Genomic DNA, 25,919 nt, shown 5'->3' with positions numbered 1-25,919 from the left:
GAGGATCAAAGTTTTACATAGAAATATATAGGAAAAATCTTTAAAAATCTTCTTTTCAAGAACAGTAAAGCCATGAAGAGTCATATTTATATGGAAGCATCCTCAGGAAGTGTAGATTCAATTTTGTTCAAATCATGGCTCCCGGGGGTTGGGCGGGGCCACAATGGAGGATCAAAGTTTTACATAGAAATATATAGGAAAAATCTTCTTCTCAAGAACAGCAAAGCCATGATGAGTCAAATTTATATGGAAGCATCCTCAGGTAGTGTAGATTCAATTTTGTTCAAATGATGACCCCCGGGGGTAGGGTGGGGCCCAATGGGGGATCGAAAGTTTTACATAAGAACATATAGAAAAAAAATTTCTTCTCAAGAACAGAAAAACTATGTTAGTCTTATTGATATGGAAGCATCCTCGGGTAATGTAGATTCAAGTTTGTTCAAATGATGACCCCTGAGATAGGGAGGAGCTACAATGGGGGATCAAATTTTTACAAAGGAATAAATGGGAAATTTCTTTTAAAATCTTCTCAAGTACAACAAATTCATCTGTTATATTGACATGAAAGCATCATCAGGTAGTTTAAAATTCAAGCCCCCCCCCCCCCCCCCCCGTTCATTACTGAACTAATTTGTGCCTTAGTCTAGCCAGTGTACTCAGGTGAGCGATGTGGCCCATGGGCCTCTTGTTTGAGATCTGCATTATTTTTCATACACGTTTGACACGCTTTTCATTAATGCTATCAGAATGTTTACTTCTGCAATGTGCATGTTTTCATACTGATGTTCTATTAGGTCAGTTGTTAAACTCCCTAGTTTGTATGAGCTTCTTCGTGGGTATTCTTTTTTTGAAAAGTTTCATGGTATCATTGAATCCAGCTATGTCTTTTAAAGGGTCATTTATGTAGAGTGCATATGGTCGACACTAGGATGAGCGTATCAAACTTGGGGTTGTTCGCAACAAGCAACGGTGACATTTTATTCAGCCATGCCAAGAATTCATCAATTGCAAGGTCGCATATTGTAGATTCTATTGGAACAAGCTTATAACACATGGTCAACCCATGAACTTCAATACCAGTAAGCTTTGACACTGCAAGCGGAATGAAACCATTTTTTGGCATGACGAATCTCACATTAAAGTGATCTGAAGTAGTATCATCATCCATGATTAGTTTTTTATGCCTCCGGATCGAAAGATCTCGGGGGTATTTTGTTTTCGTCCTGTTTGTCTGTCTGTTGTCAACTTTAAACTTGCCCATAACTTTTGATTGGTTGGAGCTATGACTTTCATATTTCATATGTATATTTCTTGTGACAAGACCTTTCCTTTGGTACCATCATTTTTGACCTTTTGACCTTGGAGTTTGACCCACTTTTGCAAAATGTTATGAGACTTTAACCTTGGCTTCTGAACAGTTGGTGCTTGGAGTTTCAAACTTCACATGTGTATTCTTTGTGACAAGGCCTTCCTTTGGATACCAACAACTTTGACCTTTTGACCTTGACGTTTGACCTACTTTTGAAAAACTTTCACCTTGGCCATAACTTTTGAACAGTTGGTGCTTGGGGTTTCAAACTTCACATGTGTATTCCTTGTGACAAGACCTTCCTCTGGATACCAACCACTTTGACCCTTTGACCTTGATATAGGAGTTTGACCTACTTTCGAAAACTTTAACCTTGGTCGTAACTTTTGAATGGTTGGTGCTATGGCTTTCATACTTCACATATGTAATCCTTGTGACAAGACCTTTCTTTGGATACCAACAACTTTGACCTTGACGTTTTACTTATTTTTAAAAAACTTTAACCTTCGCCATAACTTTTGAACAGTTGCAACTAGGGCTTTCAAATTTCACAGGTATATTGCTCGAGACAAGACCTTTCTTTGGGTATCAACACTTTTTATCGTTTGGCCTGGATTTTGACTTACATTTGAGAAACTTTAACCTTCGCCATAAGCTGCCATACGGGGGCTTCAGTGCTTCACAAACACATCTTGTTTTTTTTTAAATTACCCTTTGTCTTTCAGTGACTTCAGACTTTTAACTGTTAGAAACGGCTCCGTTCCTTTCGCTGATGCTGTCCAATTTCTCTTTAAGTTATGATATCTAACTTGTTTATGCCTTTTGGCGTATGTGCACTTCCGACATGATCTGCATATTAAAAGAAAGTTCGGATATAGTGGTGTTGTTCTGGTCCGCGCCTGTCCGTCTGCCACACTATTTTCTCCCTCAAACTACTCATACATTTTTTAAAGCAGTAGCCAACTCATCTTTTGGAATATGATTGGTGGTGCGTTGAAAATGTGCAAAAATTTTTAGAACTTTTTCATTTTACTCTAGGGGCCAAATGGGGGTCAAAAACAGGGTTTTCTACAAAAACCTGGTTCCCTGAACTCCTCTTACATTTTTTGCAGTACCCCATACATATTTTGGAATATGATTGGGAGTACAGTCAAGCCTAGTTCATCCGGGCGCTTGTGTTCCCAAGAAAATCGTCCGGATAAATGAGGTTTCCGAATTACTGAACGGATCCTTTATTATTGGTATAAATATGTAAATTCTGTACCCAACTCTCGTCCACGGAAGGTAAAGCAGCTGGATAACTGGCGTCCGGGTTAAAGAAGCTACACTGTACATAACTGATCTGTTAATAATATAGGTCCGCATCCCTGTGTCCTCTCCCCGCTGGATCCGCTACTGAGCACAATTGTTGCCTTTTTTATCCTAGAATATTTTTTGTGTCTCTATTCTCTCTGTTTGTGTTGTGAATCGATTTTTCGTAAACAGTATTTATGCATTCACCGATTTAGTGGAGAATGAACCCATATACTAATCTAGGCAAACAATAACAGGATTTCCTCGAATTTAGAGTTGATACCACAGTCGTATAATTACAGGGACTCGGGATTTTATCTAATTTTATCGGGATTTTATCTAAATAAGATCTTTGATTTTGCACTATGTAAATGAGACACACTGACTTCTTTTAAACTGTTGAACTCTTGGTAAAGTGGAATAAGATAGAAGCTACCTGGTTCCTCATTATAAAGCAAAGTGTCAACCTGAATTGAAGACTTTTTTTTCAAAAGATTGTTTTGAGCAGTCAGTAGATCCGCGCCATAACATAGATTTGGCGGGAGTACAGGATTCTGTGTAAAAATAGGTCCTGTTGTCTCCATTGAGAACAACAACATGCATGCATGTGTGCATCCACCATACTGGTGAGTTAACAGGAGCATAACCACTTTACTGGTGTTTTATCGACACTGTTACGTAATTTATGCGTGACAAATTAATTGATGTGTATCGGTTGAACAAGACTAGTGAGTGCGGGGAACGATAGAAACCAATGGAAAGCAGAGAGAAAGGTGCGTTAAGATGTATATAGCTTTTGTGTATTGTTTATTATTGTCAGTAATTTATTTGCTCTATTTCTAACAGCTTAATTAATTAAATATTATTCTTTTGTTTTACTGCTCTATTTCTAATTAATTAAATATTATTATTTTGTTTTACTTTGATAGTAATTTTTACACTGAACAATGTTTTTTTTTTCCCAATACGTGTGCATGTTGGCCAGTCAGGGGAAGTTGGGGGGAGGGGGTATCATACTTCACTGAAGGCATGTAGCATCGTTTTTTTAAAAGAAAGGGGTGAGCCAGAAAATAATTGAATGTTCCTGATTTTTTTTTTTTTTTGGACAAGAACCCCCCTTCCCAATTCTACATGCCTGACTGGAGCCCCTCCCCCTTAAACATATATTTTGTAGAACTTTTGCAAATATACGCAAGTCATGTAGATGTTATGTCTGCATATTTGTTTATGTGCATGTGTTAGTCATTATTGACTCATTAAATTAAGTTGTGTCTAGGTTCAAGTTTATAAGTGTTGTGAGTTTGTTCCACATGTCAGAGATCAGAAAATTGTACAGGAACATCAAAGGTTCTCATTTTATTCAAAAGAGTATTTTTTAAAAAATCAACAATTTCCTTGCATAACCATGATTTTATATAAACACTACTTAACAGTGATCCAGGATGTGGGAAACCACAGTTTGTATATGATAGAAAAATATTTAAATTTGTACAGTTAAAACTCAAAAGTTAATAAAGAACTGAACTGAACTGTACAATTTAAATGACTGTCTAATAAGTTTCCTGATATCATCAACTTTTGATTTAAAGTTGTAGTTGACTCTAAATCAAAGGAATAAAACTCTTTTCCAGATGGGACTTTTATGGTATTTATGTCTTTTTTTAAAGTCAAGTATACTTGACTTGATCAAAATCTCTCCACAAAAACATCACTTATAGATAGATACATAAATCCATTTTTATGTGATAAATCTGCTTGAAGTAGAATGGTTCATGCCTTAAATTATCAGATAGGAAAATTGATGACTTGTCTCTTTAAATTTTATTCCATCTGTTACAGTTAGATCAATACAAGGTGATTTTTAACCTGAGTCGATTTCCTTGTGTTTATACCTGCATGTTTCCTGTTTCATGGCCGGCTATGCATGACAACCCACATAGATATATTACACTGTACGAGTCTTGTCATTAGAAGGAATGGGAGTTTTTGTTCTGTTGTAAACAAACGTGTAATGAAGCCTTAGAGACACAAAGATGTCGAGGGGACGTTTGGACCATTCTCGCTCAGGTGTGTATTAAATCTTTATGTTAAATGTAGTTATGTGTTTTGTTACATTTAAGGGATCTACAAAAATAAATGTAGAAGATGAAAATGAAAGGGATTAATAATATAACAGAATTTAAGCACTGTTTTGTCAATTTGGAATTGTTAGTTTGACAAATTAAACATTGTAATCTCTAACTTATAATGTATACCTTAATTGTGTATCACAGAGCATTGACCTAGATAGTGAAGAACTGTCATGGCATGTTATAGAATTCTATATGTCTTATGTGACCTTTGTGTGGACATTTTGCCTGTAGGATGAAACTTAGTTTCTGTTTGATTGATGTTGTACATATAAAAATGCACTAGTTTTATAACAGAATTTGATAATTTTCTTTTATATTAAAGAAAACTTGTGTCATTTGCACATCTGATTATGAGCTTGGTTTGACGTCATGGTTGTGAAAAAAACCTTTAAATTATAATAAACTGTTAATTCTTTAAATGTTACATGTGCAGCTGATCAGATTTGGCAAAATTTCTTATTTTAGTCACTTTCTCATTGGGTTTCATTTCTATATATAGGTGTTGCATTTAAAAAAAATTATTTAAATGTCTTGGTAAAGTGTTAAAGGTAAATAAAATTTATTTTCTGTTTACTATATATTGGTTTGGATCCTGGATATGGGCCTGTGTAGCTCAGGGGGTAGAGCACCTGACTAGTGATGCGGGGTTCCCAGGTTCGATTCCTGGTCCAGCCATACATTTTCTCCTATCTTGTTACAACTATATAACTACTGCATGTTGATTTGTTTAGTTTCTCAAACAAGTGAAACTCGCAATTGGGACAATGAATCTCAAACAAGTGAAACTAGAAAAACAGGATAATGTGCATGTATCATGTATTTAACTTTAGTTGGGTTATTAATTTCTAAATTGAGAGTTGAGTCTAGAATCTTTGCTGCATCTTCCCAAAGTTTAAGAAACTTGTAAGAGTATGTCATCAATGCTTGTTAGTGTGTAGATAAATCTGTTTTCCTTTGCTGTGTGGGTCATTGATCTTGAAACAAAGTCTTTTATATGTTTACAAGATTGAAGACATTAACCTAAATTTTGGCCTTAAAATTAAACAAAACTTCTTTATATTTGGCCATTCAAAGTAACATGCATCTGGCCCTGCCCTCACCTCCCTCCCCCTCCAACTGCACAATTAATTATTATACTTAAGCGATCTGATTAAAATCAGATCTTTGTTATGTTCTGAAAATCATATACTAAGTCACTTTGTACAGCAACTATAATAATTTTGGAGTGTAACAAAGATCTGATTTGAATCAGATTGATACTTAAATAGTAAGGTGCATCAATATTACTATCAAGTTTTTTCTAGTTTTGTGTAATATTTTTTAATAAATGAATATTTTTAGTGAACATTCCACCATTACCAAAGACAAAAGACCAATTAAAGGAAAAAAACAGGAAACTACGCAAAGAATTGGACACCCTTCGTCGGCAATACCGAGATAACGTTTACAGTGTGATAGAAAACCTAAAGAGACGGTATAATGAAACAAAAACAGATCTCACGCCCAGCTACGAAAAACTGAAACATTTGATTAAAGAAGCCACGAGTGATGAAGTTCTAGAACGATGCAGGGTACCAGAACACAAGCATTCTGTACAAAACAAGGGTATAGACCACTGTAAGTAGACTAAGTACTGGACTCGGAAAATGTTTATAGAGTCTTATATGTTACATCAAGTACACCACATCCAAGTTAATGATAATCCAAATGCTGATGTGGTTTAGACATTTTAATCACATGTAGTGAAGTTAAGAAACTGTATAAAAGGGAAATAACTCCTGTAAAACAGAGTAGACATCACAAGATGCATGTTTCATTTTTGTTTAAATGCTCAAAGCTTGGTATTTATATATTGTATAAAGTTTTAGTCTTTGGAAATGGGTAGTGTTTGAAATGAAGATTTGTAATACTGAGTATTTCAGGGGAACAAAATATATACCTTCAGGCTAATTTAAGGTGTGTTTGTCACATATATTCAGGGTTTTGTCTTTTACACTGTACCTAACTTCAAGATACATAAGTTAATGTATTAATTTTTATGCACATAGCCAGTGGCAGATCCAAGATTTTTAAAAAGGAGGGGTCACATAGGTTCAGGGCCTGGGGTACATATGATAAATGCAATATCTAAAAACAAACGTTACAAACCCGAGGGGGGGGGTTTAGGGGATTGCCCCTCTAAATCTGCCAGTGGTAGTATTTGTTTCTAAAGAAATATACCAATATCTCTAAAAATAATTTTGTAACCAAGTAAATTGATTTCATTATATTGCACTTTGAAATATTTCTACATATATTCTTTTGTAGCGTTTAACCATAATTCTAGTGCTAATGTAGAGCTCCACATTAAGGATGCAGTAGCGGCTCGATATGACCAGCGTAAAGGAGGAGCTGCTGGATTTCTCCAATCTTGTCGGGAGTTTGCGGGGGTGGGGGAGAATCACATACAACAGAGAAGACGAGGTGTGTTTTGATGTTACATTGTTACTATTTCAGTCTATAAAATGATAAAATACAAAGAGGACACACCTTTTCATTAACTTTATTATGATTGCTAAAATTATTATATATTTTGGTCTGATTTGTATACTCTGCCCACAAGACTTTTTCTTTATGTACATACACCTGGTACACTTTAGTTGACTCTTACTGAAATGTTCATGATTGAATAGCTTGTCCTTTGATGACTGATTGTGAATTTTCTTCCAAGAAAAACTGAATTTATATTTTATGATGATGCATTGAAAAAAAAGGGAGTTTATAGATATGTAAATAACATTTACAACTGATCTTTTCTATCCATCATTTTACAGAGGTTTCGGTGATGCACAAGGCTGAGATAGCAGACGAGAACGAGGAACTGAAGCACCATATACAGTGTTACGACAGCAAGTTTTTACGAGCACACAACAGACTGAGTAAACTCCGACAGGAATACGCCGAGTCCAAACAGTACCTACCTCCAAAACGATACCGTCTGCTCAAGGAGATGATTGAGACCGTCGTAGAAGACAGTAAACTTAAACCTGATTGATTAAGGAGTCACATCTTAGGGACTGTTTTCTAAATTGGCATTTATAAATCTACTTATGCACTGATGGTGGATAATCTGCTTTGTATTATTTTTGTAGATATATTGTTTCATTTTACATTTTATTTTCTAATGATATTTGCATGAGCTGTATTTAATGGATGATTGACCTAAATCTGTTACAGTGTAAATCAGATCTTATAAATAGCTATTATTTAGGTAACATACAAATTATGATACTTTTAAATTAAAGCCTTAATTAATCTGTATATGCTGATCTAAATATAGCACTAATATTTCACATCATATTCTTCGTACATTTGATTAATTCTTAAGTAGAAAAAAGTGTGTATACTGTGTATAAATGTACACACCTCTTTACTTCTCCATTTATAAAAACTTTAAAAGTGTTTCATTTAGCTAAAGTAATGGAGGAACAGAACTGAAATTTAACTACTGTATATTCCTTATTTTTCGCAAGTTCTTATTATCACGAAATGGCCATTTAACGCAAAAATTACAAGAATAATAATTCGCAAATGGACGGTTGATCAAGAGAATTTATATGGATTTCAGCACCATAAAAATAAAAGCGAGTTATTTTATTTAGAGAGTGATGCTTCTCGCGAAATTACGCGATAATTATTTCCATATAATTAGGAATTTACAGTATCTTCCTTGTGTACATGATGAAACTGCTCAATGGCATACTTATAAATTAAGATCTTGTATTAATTTTATACAAAGAATATGTGCCTTCAATGCATAAATTATGGCTCTACTGTAGTTGAATCTCAGAAATGAAATATTTATTTGCATATCATGTCCTTTGTTTTGTTAATGTTGCTATTGCTGTTGTTGAAATAAACTACAATAACAAGTTTATACTTTTTAATGAATTGATATTGGAACGATCAGTTATTATATATTATTATAACAGTAACTTGATCCGAAGAGCTGTATCACGTTGAGTTGACAGGCATGGATCATCAGATCAAACGAGACGCGGAGCGTCGAGTTTGATCTGATGATCCGCGCCTGTCAACGAGATGTGATACGGCTCTTCGGATCAAGTTACTGTTATAATGAAAAATTTATTATATACCCCTGTAAAGTGAGCAAATTATAATAAAAGAAAACTTTTGGGATAATTTGCACAACTTTTATCCATTTAGCAAACCATTTTGTCAAGAAACTTTTTGATACGCGAGAATAAAACATCATTTTTCTGTGTACTACGTCATCACTTTCAGAGAGAGGTGATATGGAGTCAGAAAACCACAGTGTGGTGATCCGGAACGTCGGATCACACGGTCACGTGATTGCACAAATTCAACAGTAAAACTGAGTGATAAACAGTTAGGTATATAATACAGTATAGAAAGCCTTTACCTATTGAATTCAAAAAGCACATAAAATACAACTTGACACAACTACTGTAATGCCCTTGTTTCTGTGGAAATGATCATTTTTGCATGTCTGACATCATTGCTGAGAAGTCTATAGTAAAACAAAGCTTGGCTCTGGATGGATTTGTCTGAGTCCTGCAAACACAACTCCAAAATCTGTCCCAGAATTCCCTGCATTGCAGCAGGGTGATGGAAAAACACATGCACACAGGTCATTAAAATCTGGTATTTTATTATAGTGCTTGTCTCATTATGGAAGTTTTCCACATACTCTTCTAAAATGTAGGGGCTTTCCTCTAACAAATTTCCATATTGTGATAGCAAACAAAGGAAAGCCAGACGGCCTTCAGAGTCGGTCAATTTCCGATGTTTGTCAGCTATTTTCATTATTATATCTGATCCTTCATCAATTGTATTTAACTCCAAATTTTTCAGAACCTGAAAGATATTGGACAGTATATGTGGGGCTTCTGAATCTATAAGTTGTTTCAATTTCTTGATGACAATTGGTGCGGTGGTAGGACTGGATTTGAATACCTCTGTGACAGCTTGTAGAGCACAGAGGGACACCTCTTTGGATGAGTTTGAAGCATGAAGAAATAATTCTCCTAAAATTTCTTTTGCATTATTTTCCACTGCAAGATGTGGTAACGCTACTAATTTTAGTTTCTTTAAATAAAGTGGATCACTTTCTTTACAGAAAAATATTGAATAATGTGGTTGCAACTCTGCCTTTATTTCATCTCTGTATGAATTAAGATGTTCTAAGATATGAAAAACTAGTTCTGTATTTCCATGGGGAATTGCTGCCACAATATTCTTAATGTATCTTTTGAAAACCTGAGGTCGTAGGTGAGGTAGAGTTGAAATGAGACTGAGAAATAAGTGTAGACAAGCTGAAGCCACAGCAGTGTGATTACTGATGAGGAAGGAATCCAGAATGTTGAGCATGTTGAACAACTCATCCTGTGTTTTAGGTTTATATTTCTGTAAGATGCTAAGGACGTAGCATTGACCCCAGGGAGTCAAGCCTTGGAGATTATTCAGGAGGTGGTTAGCAATGTTCCTATTAATCACAATCCCTCCTTCCTTACTTAAAATCTCCTCTAAAGCCATTGCAGAATTCACAATAACAATAGGATCAGAATCCCTCAGCATGGTGTACAACTGATTGATTAGACGCCCATCATTGTACAGGTCCACGTTCTGCTTGTACAACCTTCCACAGCAGCACGCCGCCACTCTCCGCACATAAACACTCTTGTCTGTAAGACCCATGTTAATTCCTCTCAGACCATATTCAATAAAGGACTCGTGATTAAGAGAGGACAAAGTCTTCAAGGCCAAGCCTCGAATCACGGGGTTACTATCTGAGCATTCCTGCATCAGCGTGTTGACAGCAAGAAGTGAAACCTCAGGGTTTTTGTTGGCATACAGTGCTGTGAAATGGTACACTGCCTTTTTGGTTGCAAGATCCGGGTGAGCAAGAAGCTTGAGCATCCCTGGCAATAGCTGAGCACAGTCTGTCCCATTCATCTGCAGTCTCATAACCTGTAAATGTGAGGGACATTATATAATATTATTCTAATAATTTACCCCATTGAAAAGTTCACAGCATTCATTGAAAAATATATTTACCAGGGTCATAGTGAGAAGTAAAAGAATTTGATTAATAGCAAATTACTGCTGCTGATATTCATCAGAACAGGGAAATATTGCACTTCCCTTGTGCCACTGTGCTTAGCTATTTGATTGTATACCTACTATATACATCTGCAATGTTTTTATCTTTTTGTACATTTAGGGTATTTGACTGAGCATGCACAATAAGTATACCTTTGTTAACACAGTCCTGCACACTGCAGGGTTCGAGTGTACAGTCAGCCCCCCAAACTGAGCTGCAATGTTCTCCAGTTCTGAACTCATCCTCTGTGACCTGAAATCATAAAATACCAAATGTATGATGAAGAAATGCAAACTTGAAGCATCTCATGCTACCATATATGATTTAGATACATCAATTTGTAGAAGGTATCTTACTTTTTTTAAGAGAAATTTCTTGAAGGAAAGTATCCATGACAAAAGTCAGAACATATTCTTAAGATTCCTTCATGCAGGAAAAGGACATCTATATGATGTAATACAACCACATGATAAAATACAAAAATGCTTACAGATTTTATTATACTTCCCCCCTCCTTGAAAAGTGGGGTGTGTATATACAATTGATGGGGTGTCCGTTCGTCTAGCTGCACGTCCGTTCACCTGTCTGTTATACTTTGGGGTACACTTCTCTTATCCACAACTCCTCTTATACCACTGAATCAAATTTAATGAGACTTTCACAGAATCTTTGTTACATAGTGCCATTGTGCGCCTCCTATTTTACTTTTTGATCAGACACATATTTCGGGTTTCCAATAGCATAACATAGAACACTGCCATTCTTTCTATAATATTAAGGGGTACCCATTTCTTATCCGCAACTCCTCCTATACCACTGAATAAAATTTAATGATACTTTCACAGAATCTTTGTTACAAAGTGTCATTGTGTACCTCCTATTTTACTTTTTGATCAGACACATATATGGGTCTCCCATAGCAAAACATGGACTTTGCCATTATAAACATATGGGCGGTGGGGGGTATCATTTTGTGAGCTCAGTGCTCACAGTACCTCTAGTTTTTGTTTAAAATGAATAAAAGACAACTAGGTTGTAATTGTTTCCTTTGATGCAAAGTATAATTGTATTCTGACTTGAATTGTAAGCACCTGAAATTTTATCAATAATTTGCAAATCCAACCTCCCTTTTATATAAAAACACAAGGTGCCATTTTGACCCTCTCCTCGATTCAGGCTCATTATTAACCATAATAATTGGATGCAATACCTAGTGCTCTGTATCAATAGGTTCAAATCCAGTGTGGCATTTCTTAATATTTATACATTAAAAAGCTTTAATTCAACAGGGACATAAAACTAAGTAACATATAGATCATAGGCACTCGTTTCTGTAATAAAAGTTTCTCTTCAAAGCTTCATAGTACATTGATTGTATAGTACAGCCCTTCCAAGAATTGCAGTCTATTTTGCTTTCATAGAAAATGCAGTAAAAAACTAGGATTTGATGGTGTGATGCAAGTGTAGTGGTCTGGGCCATGAATATTGGCCTGGGTAGCTCAGTGGGTAGAGTACCTGACTAGTGATGCAGGGGTTCCAGGTTTGATTCCACAACGTTAATAATTAATGCTTTGCACTTGATACACACAAATTTCCTTCAAGATGAGATCTCCATTACGTGCAAAACCATAGCTCTCTGGGACAGAAAATTTTGACAGGCATACCATTGAGTTACAGATCCACCCATTGTTAAACTTTAGAGCCCTTGATTTACAGAGATTAATTTTTGCTGCACACTTCAGATATTAACTATTATCCAGCAATATATCCATGTTGGAGTCATGCTAAATTATGCACACCATAGAAAATTCACATGCCATGGAAAACAAAACTCAAACCATTTGTATATTATTTATACAATAAAATATGTTCAAACCAACAAAACTCCTGTCATTTTGATTACCTATCTTATTTCTTTTATATACTATGTATAACTATATGTATTACAGATGACATTTGATACAAAAGATTTTGAATAAGATTTTCTCAGTAGGCTTATTTCCCCCGGCATGCATGTTTAAGCACAACCCCAACATGAATTGGAAAAAAATTTTAAACTGACATTCAAAGGTAACAGAGGGCTGTTTTGAGCTGTTGAAAATAGTGATCGGCAATTGGACAAAAAATATTAATAAGATGATCAGATTACAGTAATCAGAGATACATATTCAATCAATTTATTGAAAATAATCAAAATTTTCTTAATGAGAAAATAAATTTATATTCATTATGATTTTGTACTAAATAATAAAAAAAAAATTAAAAAATGTGCTGTGTATTCCGTGAAACCTATAATTTAATTGCTACAGTCAGTATCTTCCTGTAAAATTTTTTTTGAACATCATCACCCCTCATTATTGACTATTGAAACTAATGTAAAGTCAAAATAAAATAAAATTCATAATGAGATTGATATCCAAACATAAACATTTAAATATAAATGATTTTGACACTTAAGTACAATGAATCTTGATTATATTGTTTATCCCGCAATTGCAATAGACGGTTGTGTCATTGGACTCATATCTAATGACGGTTATGCAGGTTTGTCATTTATCTTGCTAAAACGACTAAATTAAGGCTCATGCTTCACATATCATTATTCATGGAACTGGATAGATCTGCATGTTGTTCCTGACTTTCATCATTGTTTTATCTGTCTCGTGCCAATCGGATGGACAAGCTTCTACTGCCATTTTTATTTTGTCTTCAGTTAGGTCACAGTAAAATAAAGGTAAGTTCGTACAATGAAAAACTACCAATGTTGGTGATTTTCAATCATGAAAATAACAATTAATCTATTATTCTCTTGGTTTCATTTATAATGACCGCTAATTGGAAGTCGGCCACAATCATTACTTCACTAGTTAAAGGTAAATGAAGTTACAAATGTAGAAGTAAAGAATATGGTTAATAAATGAATACCATATGCTTAAGGGGAATGTATATAATGTGAGAAATAATGCTTGAAGCCTGCGACAAAAAATTATCGCTGCAAAGGTTTTTCACAATTTGACAATGGGTGGATCTGAAGCTCTCCAGTATGTTTGTACAAATTTCTGTTTCATAGAGCTACAGTTCAGCAGCTTGATCTCCATCAACTGATGTTAGTAAATATCAGGGATACTACAGAAATCTTAGTGGTTTTACTTACAGAACAGAGGCATACCTGTCAACTCTCCCGATTTTTTCGGGAGTCTACCGATTTTGAACCCATTCTACCGCTTGTCTACCGATATATTTTTTACCCCCAATTTCTACCGATTTTTAAGAAATCCGGAATTTTTACCGATTTCGCTTTGAATAATACCATATTTCCTGTGAAAGAGAAGATGGCAGTTCATTGTTTATCGGTAGATACATGTTTATTGCCGCTGATAACAGGTAATCAACAAGGTGTCAACTGTGCTATCAGTGATTACTGGGATTGTAATTGCTTCCGATTCTCATTAGCAGAGTTTAACAGAGACAGGCATGCCAGATGTGGAAATTTTAGAAATACACATTAGAAAAATGACAACGGGATACGAGGTAGTGACACTCTGCAGCAAAATATGACAATATACTAATAAACGGCTTATAAATGGAAATAAGTTTTAGAAATATGGCATTCCTTATTATAATCACGTACGAAGTTTTTAAGCATGGAAAATACACCACCAAAGCCAAAAAAGAAAAGATACGTCTGCAAGTACCTAAATTCTTGGGAAAAGGAAGCAGAATTCCAAGGTTGGCTAACAAAAAGTGTGAAAGGCGAAGATCATGCTTTCTGCAGATTGTGTATGAAAAATATAAAGATTGACCACGGTGGAAAAAATGATCTTATGAAGCATGTTTCATCAGCAGCTCATCAAAGCAGCAAAAAATCACAGAACGTCACAATGCCAATACAAAATTTCTTGACAACTTCAAGTGATGAAGGTAAGACATATCATAATTTAAAGAACTGCAAATTGCACTTGTTTGAAATTGGTAAAATATGTACTGAAATTAATGAAAATGTAAATTTTAATGAATGTAACAGACATAATGTCATGAGGGAGAATGCAGTTAAATGATTTTGTAATATTTAAACATGCAAAAAACTACATATTTATTGTTTATATTTTCAAGTACATTAAGTTGATCTTTGACAAAATAATTTCCATTTCAGGAGTGGTGAAAGCAGAGTTTTTATTTTCAAATTTCATTGCGGAGCACAACATCCCATTTGCTGTTGCAGATCATTTCACCAAACTCTGCAAGTCCATGTTTCCTGACAGCCAGATTGCTAGAAAATTTGCCTGTGGCCGCACAAAGACTACCATGATTGTCAAGAACGCCCTTGCCCCTCAGCTTCACAAGGAAGTAGTTCAAAATTGCAGGACAAAGCCATTTTCCTTAGCCTGTGATGAAAGCAACGATAGAAACTCAGAGAAAACCCTTGCTATACTTGTCAGATACTTTGACAATCAGGCAGTAACTCGATTTTTGGACATGCCAATTTGCAATGTGGGAACTTCACAGAATATATTTGACCACCTTGAACAAGTTTTTATGTAAGTTCAGTGTGTATAGATTTTATATTCAATATCCTTTTCTTTTTTTTTTTTTTTACAGATAAAGATTTCAGTAAGGGAATTGATCTTAATTTATCAATATATTTTGTAGAAACAACAACATTCCTTGGGAAAACTTGATTGCTTTCTCCTCTGACAACTGTAATGTCATGATGGGCAAGAAGAATTCAGTGATGACAAAGATCAAGGAAATGCAGCCACATGTTTTTGACATTGGCTGCATTTGTCATTTGGCCAATCTCTGCACAATGGCTGGTGTCAAAAGTCTGTCCCTTCCTGTAGATGACCTCCTTGTTGACGTCTATTATCATTTTCACCATAGGTAAAACATTTATCTAATAAATACATCTACTGGTAATGTTTAACTTAGTTTTCAGTTTTACATAGTTTCAAATTGCACACTTTATATCTGTTATCTTGACCTTAGATTTTATTTCTTTTCTTTTAACAGTGCATTACGTAAGGAAACATACAAGGAATACTTGGACTTCTGTGATGTTGACCCTTCAAAACTTCTGAAGCACTGCTCAACCAGGTGGCTAAGTCTTGAGAAGTGTGTCAAAAGGTTGCTGCACCACTGGCCTGCTCTGACAAGCTACTTCAACTCACACAGTGATGTAGAGAAGCCTGGAAGAGTTAAGAGAGTGGCAGAGCTCCTCAGAAGCCATGAGATGAGGATGACATTCCACTTCTTAGGTTATGTGTTGGAGCCATTGAATGAGTTCAACACTACATTTCAGGTATATAAGCTATAATCTTAATATATTGATAATTTTGTTTTAATAAGTCACAAAATTACAGAACTGTATATTACTTATTTAAGTACTGATTTCTTCTTCTATCTTTGTAGGCTGATGAATCAAGGATTGGATATCTTGGAGAAGAAATCCACAAACTTCTAAGAAAATTCCTTGGCCGTTTTATAAAGGCAGGAATAATCAAGAATTCCAAGGACCTCATCAGTGTGGACTTCCAAAACCCAGAAAACCAGCTCCAAGATAACATACTTGCAGTTGGAATTCTTACCAGGTCCTACATTGCAGAGAATGATGAGGATATTCCACCAGTAGACTTGGCAAATTTTTTCCAGTAAGTTTAGATTCTGACCTTTTAAGTTTTTTAAGCTGCCAGTTCTTAGCTCAGTTTAAGTAAAGCAAGTAAATAAATAAGTTGCTAAAAAAACTTCCTTCAAATATTTGTGGTATGCAGTGTTCATCATGTATTAAGGAATGTTGCATTAATATACAAAAACTCATATTGATATTATACCTCTTTGTTTTTGTCTAATTCTAGGAATGTAAGGGGGTTCTACTGTGCCATCACAAAGAAAATGTTAAAGCACTTTCCATTCAAGGACCCAGTTGTCAACAATTTAGGATTCTTGAATCCTCACAGAAGGGAAGAGACCACCTTACAGTCTATAGTGGAGATTGCCAGAAGATTCCCTGTCATAGTTCAGGAAAAGGACTTCCCAAAGTTGGAAGAGGAGTATCTGGATTTCAGTGTTTCTCCTGACTGTGACCTTCCAAACTTTGAGAAAGGGCAGACAAGAATAGACTCATTTTGGGGAGAGATGGGGAAAATCACCAACAAAGTCTCTGGAACACCAAGATTCCCAATTCTTAGTAAAATTGCTCAGTCTATGTGCTGTATCCCAAACAGCAATGCAGATTGTGAGAGGGTGTTCTCCCTTGTGAGAAAAATACAGACAGAACAAAGATCTTCCATGGACAATCAGACACTATGTAGTCTTCTATGTGCTAAAATAAACTGTAAAGAGGAATGCCATCAAGTGAAACCTTCTAAGGACACTCTAAAACTGACTAAATCAGCAGCTTACAATTACAATAAAGAACATTAAAGTGTATCATTTGTTATTTCTTAGTTATCAGTATGAACAAAAAGAACGCGCGATGACTTTTTACCATCAAAAAAGGTCGTCGCGCGTTTTCTCCCCCAAAAAATATTTGGAATGTTGACAGGTATGCAGAGGGTCAGTTGAGGGTGGGATTCTTCGATTTAGTTTTTTTTTTTTGGCAGTGTTTTGAAAGGGGGCAATTTTTAGATAAAATGTCGGATGAACGTGTTTGAGTAGGAGAAGAATACTTACTCAAAGTTCTATACAATATTAATACGCAGAGTTATTAAATAAAAATTATCCAGCTGTGAACTTTTGTTCTAACCGAAACAAGATCCGATGATTGAACGCTAATTTTAAAACCCCACGTAACGTATCCGAAATAAATCTGGAGCTCTTCTGTGTAGAAGTTGAGAAAATTTTCATATCCGGTAAAGTTTTTGAAGGCGAGTCGCAAGACAAGCACGTGTAGACAGTGTTTACATTTTCTCTGAGGTTTATTATTCCTAATCATGGCCGAATTCGTGCAACAGAGCATCGAGGAGATGCTTCCTGAGCTTGAACAGATGGAAAGAATAGGACTGTTTACGAAGGAAGAGACAAAGTAAGATTAAATGAAAACCACAGCTGTACCACTCAAATGTCAGTGAATCACGTAGGTCTATCAACATTAAAGTGCAAATTAAGGTTTAAAATTGGTAATTTGCATTTGATAATTTCCAGATTATTTGAAAATTAAATATATGTATTAATTGACTCAAATTTTTGACTCAGTTAAGAATAAGTGCCCACAAATTACAGATACTGAACGAATTCCAAGGAATGAAAGATACTGTATTAACTGTCATACTGTTGTTGAAAATGAATATCATTTTTTTTTATTTGTGTGTCCTCTTTATAAACAATTGCGAAGTGAAAATTGGTACACTTATTGACAATATATGTAAATCTTATAAAATTCTTAATCCAGCAGATATTAAATAAATAAGAAATATTTGTGACTTCATCATGTTCATAATTGATGTATTTGATATAATAAAATCTATGTGACTTAATATATTGTATACTGTTAGATAGAACGTTCTATCGTTAAAATGATATTGTCCTATGGACCCGGTTTAACGATAGAATTCCTTCTGTGTATTGGCAATGTTGCAAAATAAACACGGGCAATAACTCAAACTCTGTGCATTTTCTATGAACAATCCAGAGAGTTCCGAATGTCAACATGGCGTTAAATTTGAAGTGAGGAAAAATGTTGCGAAAATGAGTTGAATTTTCGTATTTATATGGATTATTTTTTAGGTTAAAAGGCATATACAATCTCAAAAAGGTTTGTTATAATAATTATTAAATTTGGTAGTTATTTTCAGTGCAACTCCTTTTGTATCCTTCAAAGTCATTTTGGAGTGGATCCACTCCGATTTGCTACATTGCAAGTATATGGGACGTATTCTAACTGTGGTGAGGGCTTGTCCCGAGACACAGTTAGATTATTCTAACTAGTATACTGTATGTATGACTTGCGCCACATGTGGTTTTTGTAAATAAATAAAATTAAAATAAAAGTTTTTCACCATGCGATAATATATAATAGGAAAGTTTGACTCTAAATACCTTATTTTCAATTTCTTTTTTATTTTTTAGTCAAATATTAAAGAAAAGGAGGGCATTGGAGTATAGAATGCGCAGAAGAACAAAATACAAAGAAGACTATATGCAATACATAGAGGTACTAACTATATATCAAAGTTTTTAAGCCATGATTGTTTGTCTTATCATTAAGAGCCTCTTACATGAAAATTAAATTCAAAGATAATGCCATGGTATGGGCCATGGATGTAGGCCCGGATAGCTCAGGAGATAGAGCACCTGATTAATGATGCAGGGTTTCAGGGCTTGATTCCTGGTCCAGCCATACATTGTCTCCTTTCTGGTTTCATAATTTGGTGCCATTGACCACCTCAGGACTTGCAGGTGAAAGTCCTGCCAGGGGCAATAAGAACTTGGGTTGTATCTTCAAGGGCAAAGACAATTTAAGGAGGGAGGAGTGTGGTGGTTTGGGCCTTGGATAGCTCAGTAGAGCACCTGACTCGTAATTCAGGGGCCCCGGATTCCATTCCAAGTCTTGCCATACATTTTCTCCTTTCTTGCTACAGCCATATTTTCCACACTTAATACTTTGATTTAATTTCAGTATGAAAAGAACGTCTTAGAGCTAATTAGCAGAAGAAGGAAGGTATGTATTCATTGTTCAAGCTTCTGAATTATCAAGATTATTTAAATTTTTCTTAAAAATTCCATTGAAGCTGTAATTAATAATCAGACATATTATATCAATAGAAAATAGATTTAAGTGATTTAAAGAGATTAATAATGATGACATTTACATTCATATTTCTTTTATTTTAGAGTTCTGGGATTCATTACAAGAAGGTTGAAATTGATTATGCCATTGTTCATAGAATTCACAGACTGTACAGGGTAAGTTTGTCTGCTCTCAGAATTTACAGGTGTGTAAAATATCATTACAATAATCCTTTATTGATAAAGGATCTCGTGGTATTGAGGTTTTACTAATTAATGCAATGACACCTCAACTTATATCCTGTATTTTCCTATATTGGAAGTTCTTATTACGGTTTTCCAATCTACAGTGTGAAGAACCCTTCTAGTTTTCTTTGGCTTTCTTTAAAACACTTAAACATTATGGAAATGATGGCATGTTAAATGATCTTGGTAGGATTTTAAGCTAATTTCCCATCACTGTGTCTTCTTGGAATTATGTTCTGACTTACATTTTTTGAGTGGACTACTCATGCTTAAGTTAGAGTTGAAATTTACAGGAATATTCCACATGACTTTAATGTGTTAGGTATTTTGTAATTCTTGTTTGTACTGACTGTTGTGTGATTTAAGATATGGAAAATTTACAACTTAAGAGAGAGTGGGGTGGGGTGGGGGTGGGGGGCAGTAAATGTCATCTATCAGTCCATCTGACAAGCTATTTTTTTAATGAAAGTTAAAAACCAGTAGAGCTATATTATCATCAGAAATTTCTGATTTTGTTTCAGCATGTGATTGCGAGGTTTCAGGTGAGAATATTAGGAACCTTTTATATTATTTCTAAGTTATTATAAGATATATGAGTTAAACAACACACTTATATCACATATATACTCATAATAAAATAGAATGAGATATATACTGTAGATTCCTATTTATACATGAGGAATCAATTATTGTGTAATTTTGTGAGAAGCACCACTCGCGAAATAAAGTAACTGGTACTTGCTTTTATTTTCATGGTACCGAAATCCATGTAAAATCTCTTGATCAACTGTCAATTCGCGAATTATTATTCTTGCGATTTCATGTTTAGCCATTTTGAGATAATAAGTACTCGGGAAAAATTAGGAATCTACAGTATATATTTACTCTTCTTTCTGCTGTTCACAGAGTGATGTAGAATTATGGTTGTCACACATCAAGTTTTCCATAACGAGGGTAAGTCTGAATAATTCATAAAATATTTGGTATTTAAAGAAGTTGCCATACTTTTGTACCAAATCAAACATTGGATAGCCTCTTTGAACTAGACAGTATTATGTTTTTACAGAAAGAAAAACCTACTGTGAGCAGAATATTTACTCAGATGCTTCAGGTGCATAGCAAGAACCCAGGTATTGAAACATACACATTATATGGCTTATGTATATATCACAAGCATCAAGTTCAAATAGTGGTGATGATCTACAATATACTAAGTGTCTTGTACATTTAATATACAGACTATGGTTTTACAAAATGTGTCTTTTGGGGTGAGCTCTAGTCTTTAAATCAATTGACTTCATGTTATTAAAAAAGCTATATAAGATAGTCATGGATTTCTGCTTCTAAATTCCTTTTTTGTAGATCTGTGGATAGCTGCAGCAAAGTGGGAGTTTGAGAACAATAAGAATGCAGATAATGCCAGGAACCTGATGCAGCGGGGACTGAGATTTAATCCCTCCTCTAAACCTCTGTGGCTCGAGGTATTGTATCTCGGGGACTTATTTACTTTTGTTCTTTCTTGGAGGACACCACTATAAAGGCTTCTGAAATTATGATATTTTAAAACTACATTTATATCACTGGGAAAACGAAGAAAATGAGTAACAACATTTCTTACTCTTGTTTTATTTAGTACTACAGACTAGAGTTGCTGTTTGTGGAGAAAGTAAGTAAGAGTTTAAGAATTAAGAGTCGAATTTCTAATCATAAAAATGGCTTTTTATTTGAATGGTACTAAACTGTATTTCAGCTTAGAAAGAGAAAAGAATTATTCCAAGCATCAAAAATGAAGGTATTTATATTATATACTGTATATACTGTAGGATTGTTTGTTTATCTTGAAGATCTCTTGAAGATCTGTATATGTTTTACATCTGATTATTATAATCGTAATTTTTATTTGTCCTTATCTGGATATTAATTTGATTCTTTAGAGTGAAGAACACAGTGAAATACTAGAGGGAGCTATCGCACAGATTGTCTACAGGAAAGCTGTAGAGGCTTTTCCAGGTACGTACAGTATTTGACTGTTTATCAGCACTTTTTATCCAATTATTCCATCACAAAGCTTGGTATTGTTTAAGCCTAGGATATATTTTTTCTTCTGTTGGCTATTTTAACCTTATTATATTTTAGGGGACCTTAAATTTGCCCTATCCTTTTTGCCTATCTGTAGGACATTTGATTTCATGTCGAAACAGGAAGATGCCATGCTTGAAGGGTAGGCAACTCTTTCTCAACCCCTCCCTCTCTTCCCTCTAACATAGACTTTTTGTATGAACCTTTACTTTGAACTCTCACTTTGTGTCTTTCTTTCTCTGATATTTGTTTTTTTGATTTGCCTGGTTTTGTAGTTTGGAGACACTCTATCCCAGTGACCCCTATTTGTGGGAGGCTAAGGCCAAGAGACAGCTCGACATTGACCAGGATCATCCTCTGGGTAAGCTCAAACCTAGGGTTATTTATAAGCTGCATAATGTTTAAGTATGAAATGTTCAAGTTTTATGATTAATCATCCCTGAATGTGAGTTATTTATGTTGATGAGGAATTTTCATGCATTTTCAGAAATGTTTCATAAAGTTTTTGAAGAGGCTACTGAAAAAGTGAAAGAGGGTAAGTCAGTGCAATGCAATCTATATATTTGGTTGTTTGTAAGTTTAATGTTCCTTCGAGAATTTTTCACTCATATTGAGATGCCACCACTTGCTGGTGGAGGGCTGCAAATTTTGGCCTATACTCGGCACTCAGGACCTTTGAGTAGTGAGGGATCTTTTTCGCGCCAGCACCTTCTGTGATACGGGACCTCAGTTTATGTGGTCTCATCTAAAGGACCGGTCTCTGCATAACACAGCGAATTCGAACCTGTGACATATGAATCAACTCCTTACTGCACAACTCTTAGAGCAAATGCTCTAATCACTGCGCCATGCGGGCAACCATTCAATATATATGTACACCTGTATATCATTTACTAGTAAATAAGAGAGCAGATATTTTTGCATTGCAGTAAGAAAAAATACAGAAAATAATGTGGTACAAAATATTTTAGGAACAGAGGATTGCAAAATCATTTATATGTGGAGGAAATCATAAAAAGTGATCCTGCAAAGCTTTGTTTTTGTTTGGGTTATGCCTCCTTGATTGTTTGTGTAGGTTGCACAAGTATTAAATTTTAACTCTTTCATATTACTAAAATTATGCAACTTCAAGTGGACAGTTAAAAACAGATTTCTTTTGCTTTTTTAAATATTTTAGTACCAAAAAACTTAGGAACTCAGAAAGACAAGTGAGTTTATTGTCATAGAAATAAAACAGGTGTTTGAAAGTTACAGGTAGGATGTAACCACTGCCTGTTTTAATACCATATATAAAAAAAATCAACAAGACTTGTATCTTCATAAATCAAAACTTTTGTTGTTTATCACCTCAGAAAAATGATAAGCTTCTGTTCAGTGGAAACACTCAGATCTGAGAGGGAAATAAGAATGAATTAGCCTTAAGTGCATAGTAACACCTGCAGTGGGTCATTCAGTTATTGTAAAACTTAAGTCTTCATATAAAAAATAATGTCAAAAAACTGAATTCTTTTCATTAGAAAATACCATTATTTCAATTTTCTTTTAACGAAACATTTGATTTTCTCACATGGTAAAATATCACTGACATTGCTACAGTATACACATACTTCATAATGATAAAATCTAGAGAACATGTAAATGAGATAGGTAAATCTTCAAGGATATTTTTTAGAAATCAGAGTTCTATAAACAATCTTGTTTGTATTTGTTCTCATGGTACGATATCTTTAGTATTTGAAGTATCAAAAAAGTTTTTTGACAGCAATCATTTAAATCTGTCAATATCTCGGCAGAAAATTGGATAGCTAAGGCACTTTAATCCTAGCTGCATGTCAAAGTTATAATATTGTATGATCAGGGATCGAATGAGGATTTTGTGATGAAATTTAGAAAGCAATCATGAAAAATAATCCTTTGTCCGATATTGACTTTGTATTAGAGTTTAAAACCATTTTTCGATTATCAAGGTGCACTCTGTCAGCAAAGATTTATACCAGGGTTTTGGGGACCACAATTTCTGCAAGGTGCCCCTTATATTGGAGTGGCTTTTCAGGTTAGCTGGTCATATGAATACTGTCATTTACCCTTTGGAGAAAGATACAAGACAGACATGGAATGTAGTTATTTCTCTGGCTAATTATTGATAAACTGTCACGTTGGGGATACCCAAGTATTTTTGTAGTGACAGCGGGATGACGGGTCTTTACAGGGTGGGTCTGATGGAGAACACTTGACAAAACAATGTGTTATCTGTTGCAAAAACTGCAGGCCAGAGGCATTAAATATGGCTCACAAATGGCTTACAAATGGCTTCCCTTATTTCATGAGAAAATGAGAATGTCTAGTTGCACAGATAGTTTTAAGGTCTTACTGTTTCATTCAGAATGCCCTAAATTATAATATTTTAAAAAAGGTTTTTTCACTGTATTATTCAAATAATTGATCAATCAATTCTGTTCATGAAGGATTATGTTGTAACGCAGGTAAACTGGCCGAATTTTAATTAATTCTTTTATTCTATTTATTTCATACTTTACAGATTTAAGAATTTCAGGACATTCTAAACGCTTAAGATGTTTAACAAACTTATTTGTAGTAAATATATGTTGGTGGACAATGTTTATATTAAGAGGTCTTTGTGCAAATTACTGATTAAAAGAAAACAAGCCTTTTACACACATGCAGTGCAAAAAGATTATTCAATTAAGTTTGTGTTGAAAAGTGAAAAGCGAATATTAAGTAGTTTTAAAAAAGTTTTTTTTTCTCACAATTTGTTAAGAATCCAAGTTTGGATATTTGTGAAAAGGACACATTCCACTGAACAAATTTACAGTCTCCATTCAAAGAACTGTGAAAAATGTCTTCTAAACCAGCATCTTGTCCAATTTTATGTAGGTGGTCTGGGACCTCTTATGTCGTTGATGATTTGTGCTCAACAGGAAAATTATTATTATTTGAGTGCTGCGTCTTGGTCCTGGATTAATTTTCATTGTAATTATGCCGTAATATTGATTACACTGTGTTTTTTACATTATATTGTATCGTAAGTTACTAGTTTCGGCAATAAATTGACCACATTGTATTGTAACGCTCTACATTGTATTGTGTTTAGTTATAAACACACTACATTATATTGTGGTTACTTAACACACTACATTATATTGTGGTTAGTTAACACACAACATTATATTATGTCTGTTAACACACTACATTATATTGTCAATTTGTGGGGCACTTAACACACTACATTGCATTATGGTTAGTTAACACACTACATTGTATTGTGTCTGTTAACACACTACATTTATGGTCAATGAAATAACTACATTACATTAGGATAATGAAGTGATTACATTCTATTCTGGACAATAAAATGACTTCATTGTACATGTACTGTATTGTGAGCAATAGACTCATTAAATTGCATTGTGGGTAATAAACTCATTACATTATGGGCAATAAACTCTATACAATGCATTATGGACATCAACTGATTTTATTTTGGCCAATAGACTGACTGTATTGTATTGTTGGCAATAAACTCATTTACATTGCATTGTGAGTAGTAAACTCATTTTATTACATTGTGGGTAGTAAACTTGTTACATTGTATTGTGGGTAGTAAGCTCATTGCATTGTGGATATGAGTAGACTCATCATATTGCTTTGTGGGTAGTAAACTTATTACATTGTATTGTGGGTAGTAAACTCGGTACATCAGGGCTCTAATGGCAACCAATTTAGTTGCCATGGTGCCTAAAATTTTTGATTGGCGCCTAAAATTTTTCCATAAGTCGCCAAATTGGCTACCATTTTTTATTTGACTTGGCGATCATCAAATTCAAGAAATTTTCACATTTTTAACAATTTTTCTGAAAAAGCGAAAAGAAATTTAAAAGAAGAGGAAATTATTTTTAGCAATGGACATTTCAAGTTTTCTTAAGCACATCATTGGTCCTTATATTCTATTAACCTTTATAGTTGGCGCCTTAGAAAAATTGCCTGGCGACTA

The 25,919-nt window shown here is 34.5% G+C and overlaps 4 protein-coding genes across 5 annotated transcripts in view; 3 read left to right on the top strand and 1 right to left on the bottom strand.

Annotated features, from left to right (window-relative positions):
* Nucleotides 1-3,249: 3,249 nt before the first annotated feature.
* On the top strand, nucleotides 3,250-8,645 carry LOC133200257 (uncharacterized). Of its 2 annotated transcripts, none has more exons than XM_061336072.1 (4): nucleotides 3,250-3,375; nucleotides 6,076-6,351; nucleotides 7,042-7,197; nucleotides 7,548-8,645. In XM_061336072.1, the coding sequence occupies exons 1-4, from the start codon at nucleotides 3,357-3,359 to the stop codon at nucleotides 7,766-7,768; spliced, it is 672 nt and encodes a 223-aa protein (XP_061192056.1). In that variant the 5' UTR covers nucleotides 3,250-3,356; the 3' UTR covers nucleotides 7,769-8,645. The 2 variants fall into 2 exon arrangements, with proteins under 2 accessions (XP_061192056.1, XP_061192055.1); XM_061336071.1 differs by lacking the exon at nucleotides 3,250-3,375 and adding an exon at nucleotides 4,426-4,669.
* Nucleotides 8,646-8,788: 143 nt separating this feature from the next.
* On the bottom strand, nucleotides 8,789-17,570 carry LOC133200208 (AP-4 complex subunit beta-1-like). The gene is made up of 3 exons (XM_061336014.1): nucleotides 17,528-17,570; nucleotides 11,011-11,110; nucleotides 8,789-10,725 (listed from the first exon to the last, which is right to left on the bottom strand). Exons 2-3 carry the CDS (start codon nucleotides 11,098-11,100, stop codon nucleotides 9,199-9,201), a joined length of 1,617 nt encoding a protein of 538 aa, XP_061191998.1. The 5' UTR covers nucleotides 11,101-11,110; nucleotides 17,528-17,570; the 3' UTR covers nucleotides 8,789-9,198.
* On the top strand, nucleotides 14,034-17,299 carry LOC133200256 (uncharacterized). Its single transcript, XM_061336069.1, has 6 exons — nucleotides 14,034-14,779; nucleotides 15,012-15,396; nucleotides 15,509-15,739; nucleotides 15,869-16,157; nucleotides 16,268-16,506; nucleotides 16,711-17,299. Exons 1-6 carry the CDS (start codon nucleotides 14,503-14,505, stop codon nucleotides 17,276-17,278), a joined length of 1,989 nt encoding a protein of 662 aa, XP_061192053.1. The 5' UTR covers nucleotides 14,034-14,502; the 3' UTR covers nucleotides 17,279-17,299.
* A 133-nt stretch (nucleotides 17,571-17,703) lies between the features above and the next one.
* LOC133200206 (U3 small nucleolar RNA-associated protein 6 homolog) overlaps nucleotides 17,704-25,919 on the top strand; it is a 65,499-nt gene continuing 57,283 nt past the window's right edge. The window contains exons 1-14 of the mRNA XM_061336011.1: nucleotides 17,704-17,879; nucleotides 18,923-19,007; nucleotides 19,473-19,514; nucleotides 19,688-19,759; nucleotides 20,350-20,370; nucleotides 20,735-20,782; nucleotides 20,895-20,958; nucleotides 21,191-21,309; nucleotides 21,462-21,494; nucleotides 21,579-21,620; nucleotides 21,763-21,838; nucleotides 21,965-22,049; nucleotides 22,183-22,268; nucleotides 22,395-22,442. Coding sequence (XP_061191995.1) covers nucleotides 17,788-17,879; nucleotides 18,923-19,007; nucleotides 19,473-19,514; nucleotides 19,688-19,759; nucleotides 20,350-20,370; nucleotides 20,735-20,782; nucleotides 20,895-20,958; nucleotides 21,191-21,309; nucleotides 21,462-21,494; nucleotides 21,579-21,620; nucleotides 21,763-21,838; nucleotides 21,965-22,049; nucleotides 22,183-22,268; nucleotides 22,395-22,442 — 913 coding nt within the window. The 5' untranslated portion in view covers nucleotides 17,704-17,787. The remainder of the gene's footprint in view (nucleotides 17,880-18,922; nucleotides 19,008-19,472; nucleotides 19,515-19,687; nucleotides 19,760-20,349; nucleotides 20,371-20,734; nucleotides 20,783-20,894; nucleotides 20,959-21,190; nucleotides 21,310-21,461; nucleotides 21,495-21,578; nucleotides 21,621-21,762; nucleotides 21,839-21,964; nucleotides 22,050-22,182; nucleotides 22,269-22,394; nucleotides 22,443-25,919) is intronic.

This window comes from Saccostrea echinata, unplaced genomic scaffold (genome assembly GCF_033153115.1).
Source record: "Saccostrea echinata isolate AGI-Se365-2 ecotype Australia unplaced genomic scaffold, CSIRO_AGI_Sech_v1 ptg000037l, whole genome shotgun sequence".
Lineage (NCBI taxonomy): Eukaryota > Metazoa > Mollusca > Bivalvia > Ostreida > Ostreidae > Saccostrea > Saccostrea echinata.
The sequence above is the reverse complement of the archived record's forward strand: the minus strand, read 5'-3'. Positions and strand labels throughout refer to the sequence as shown.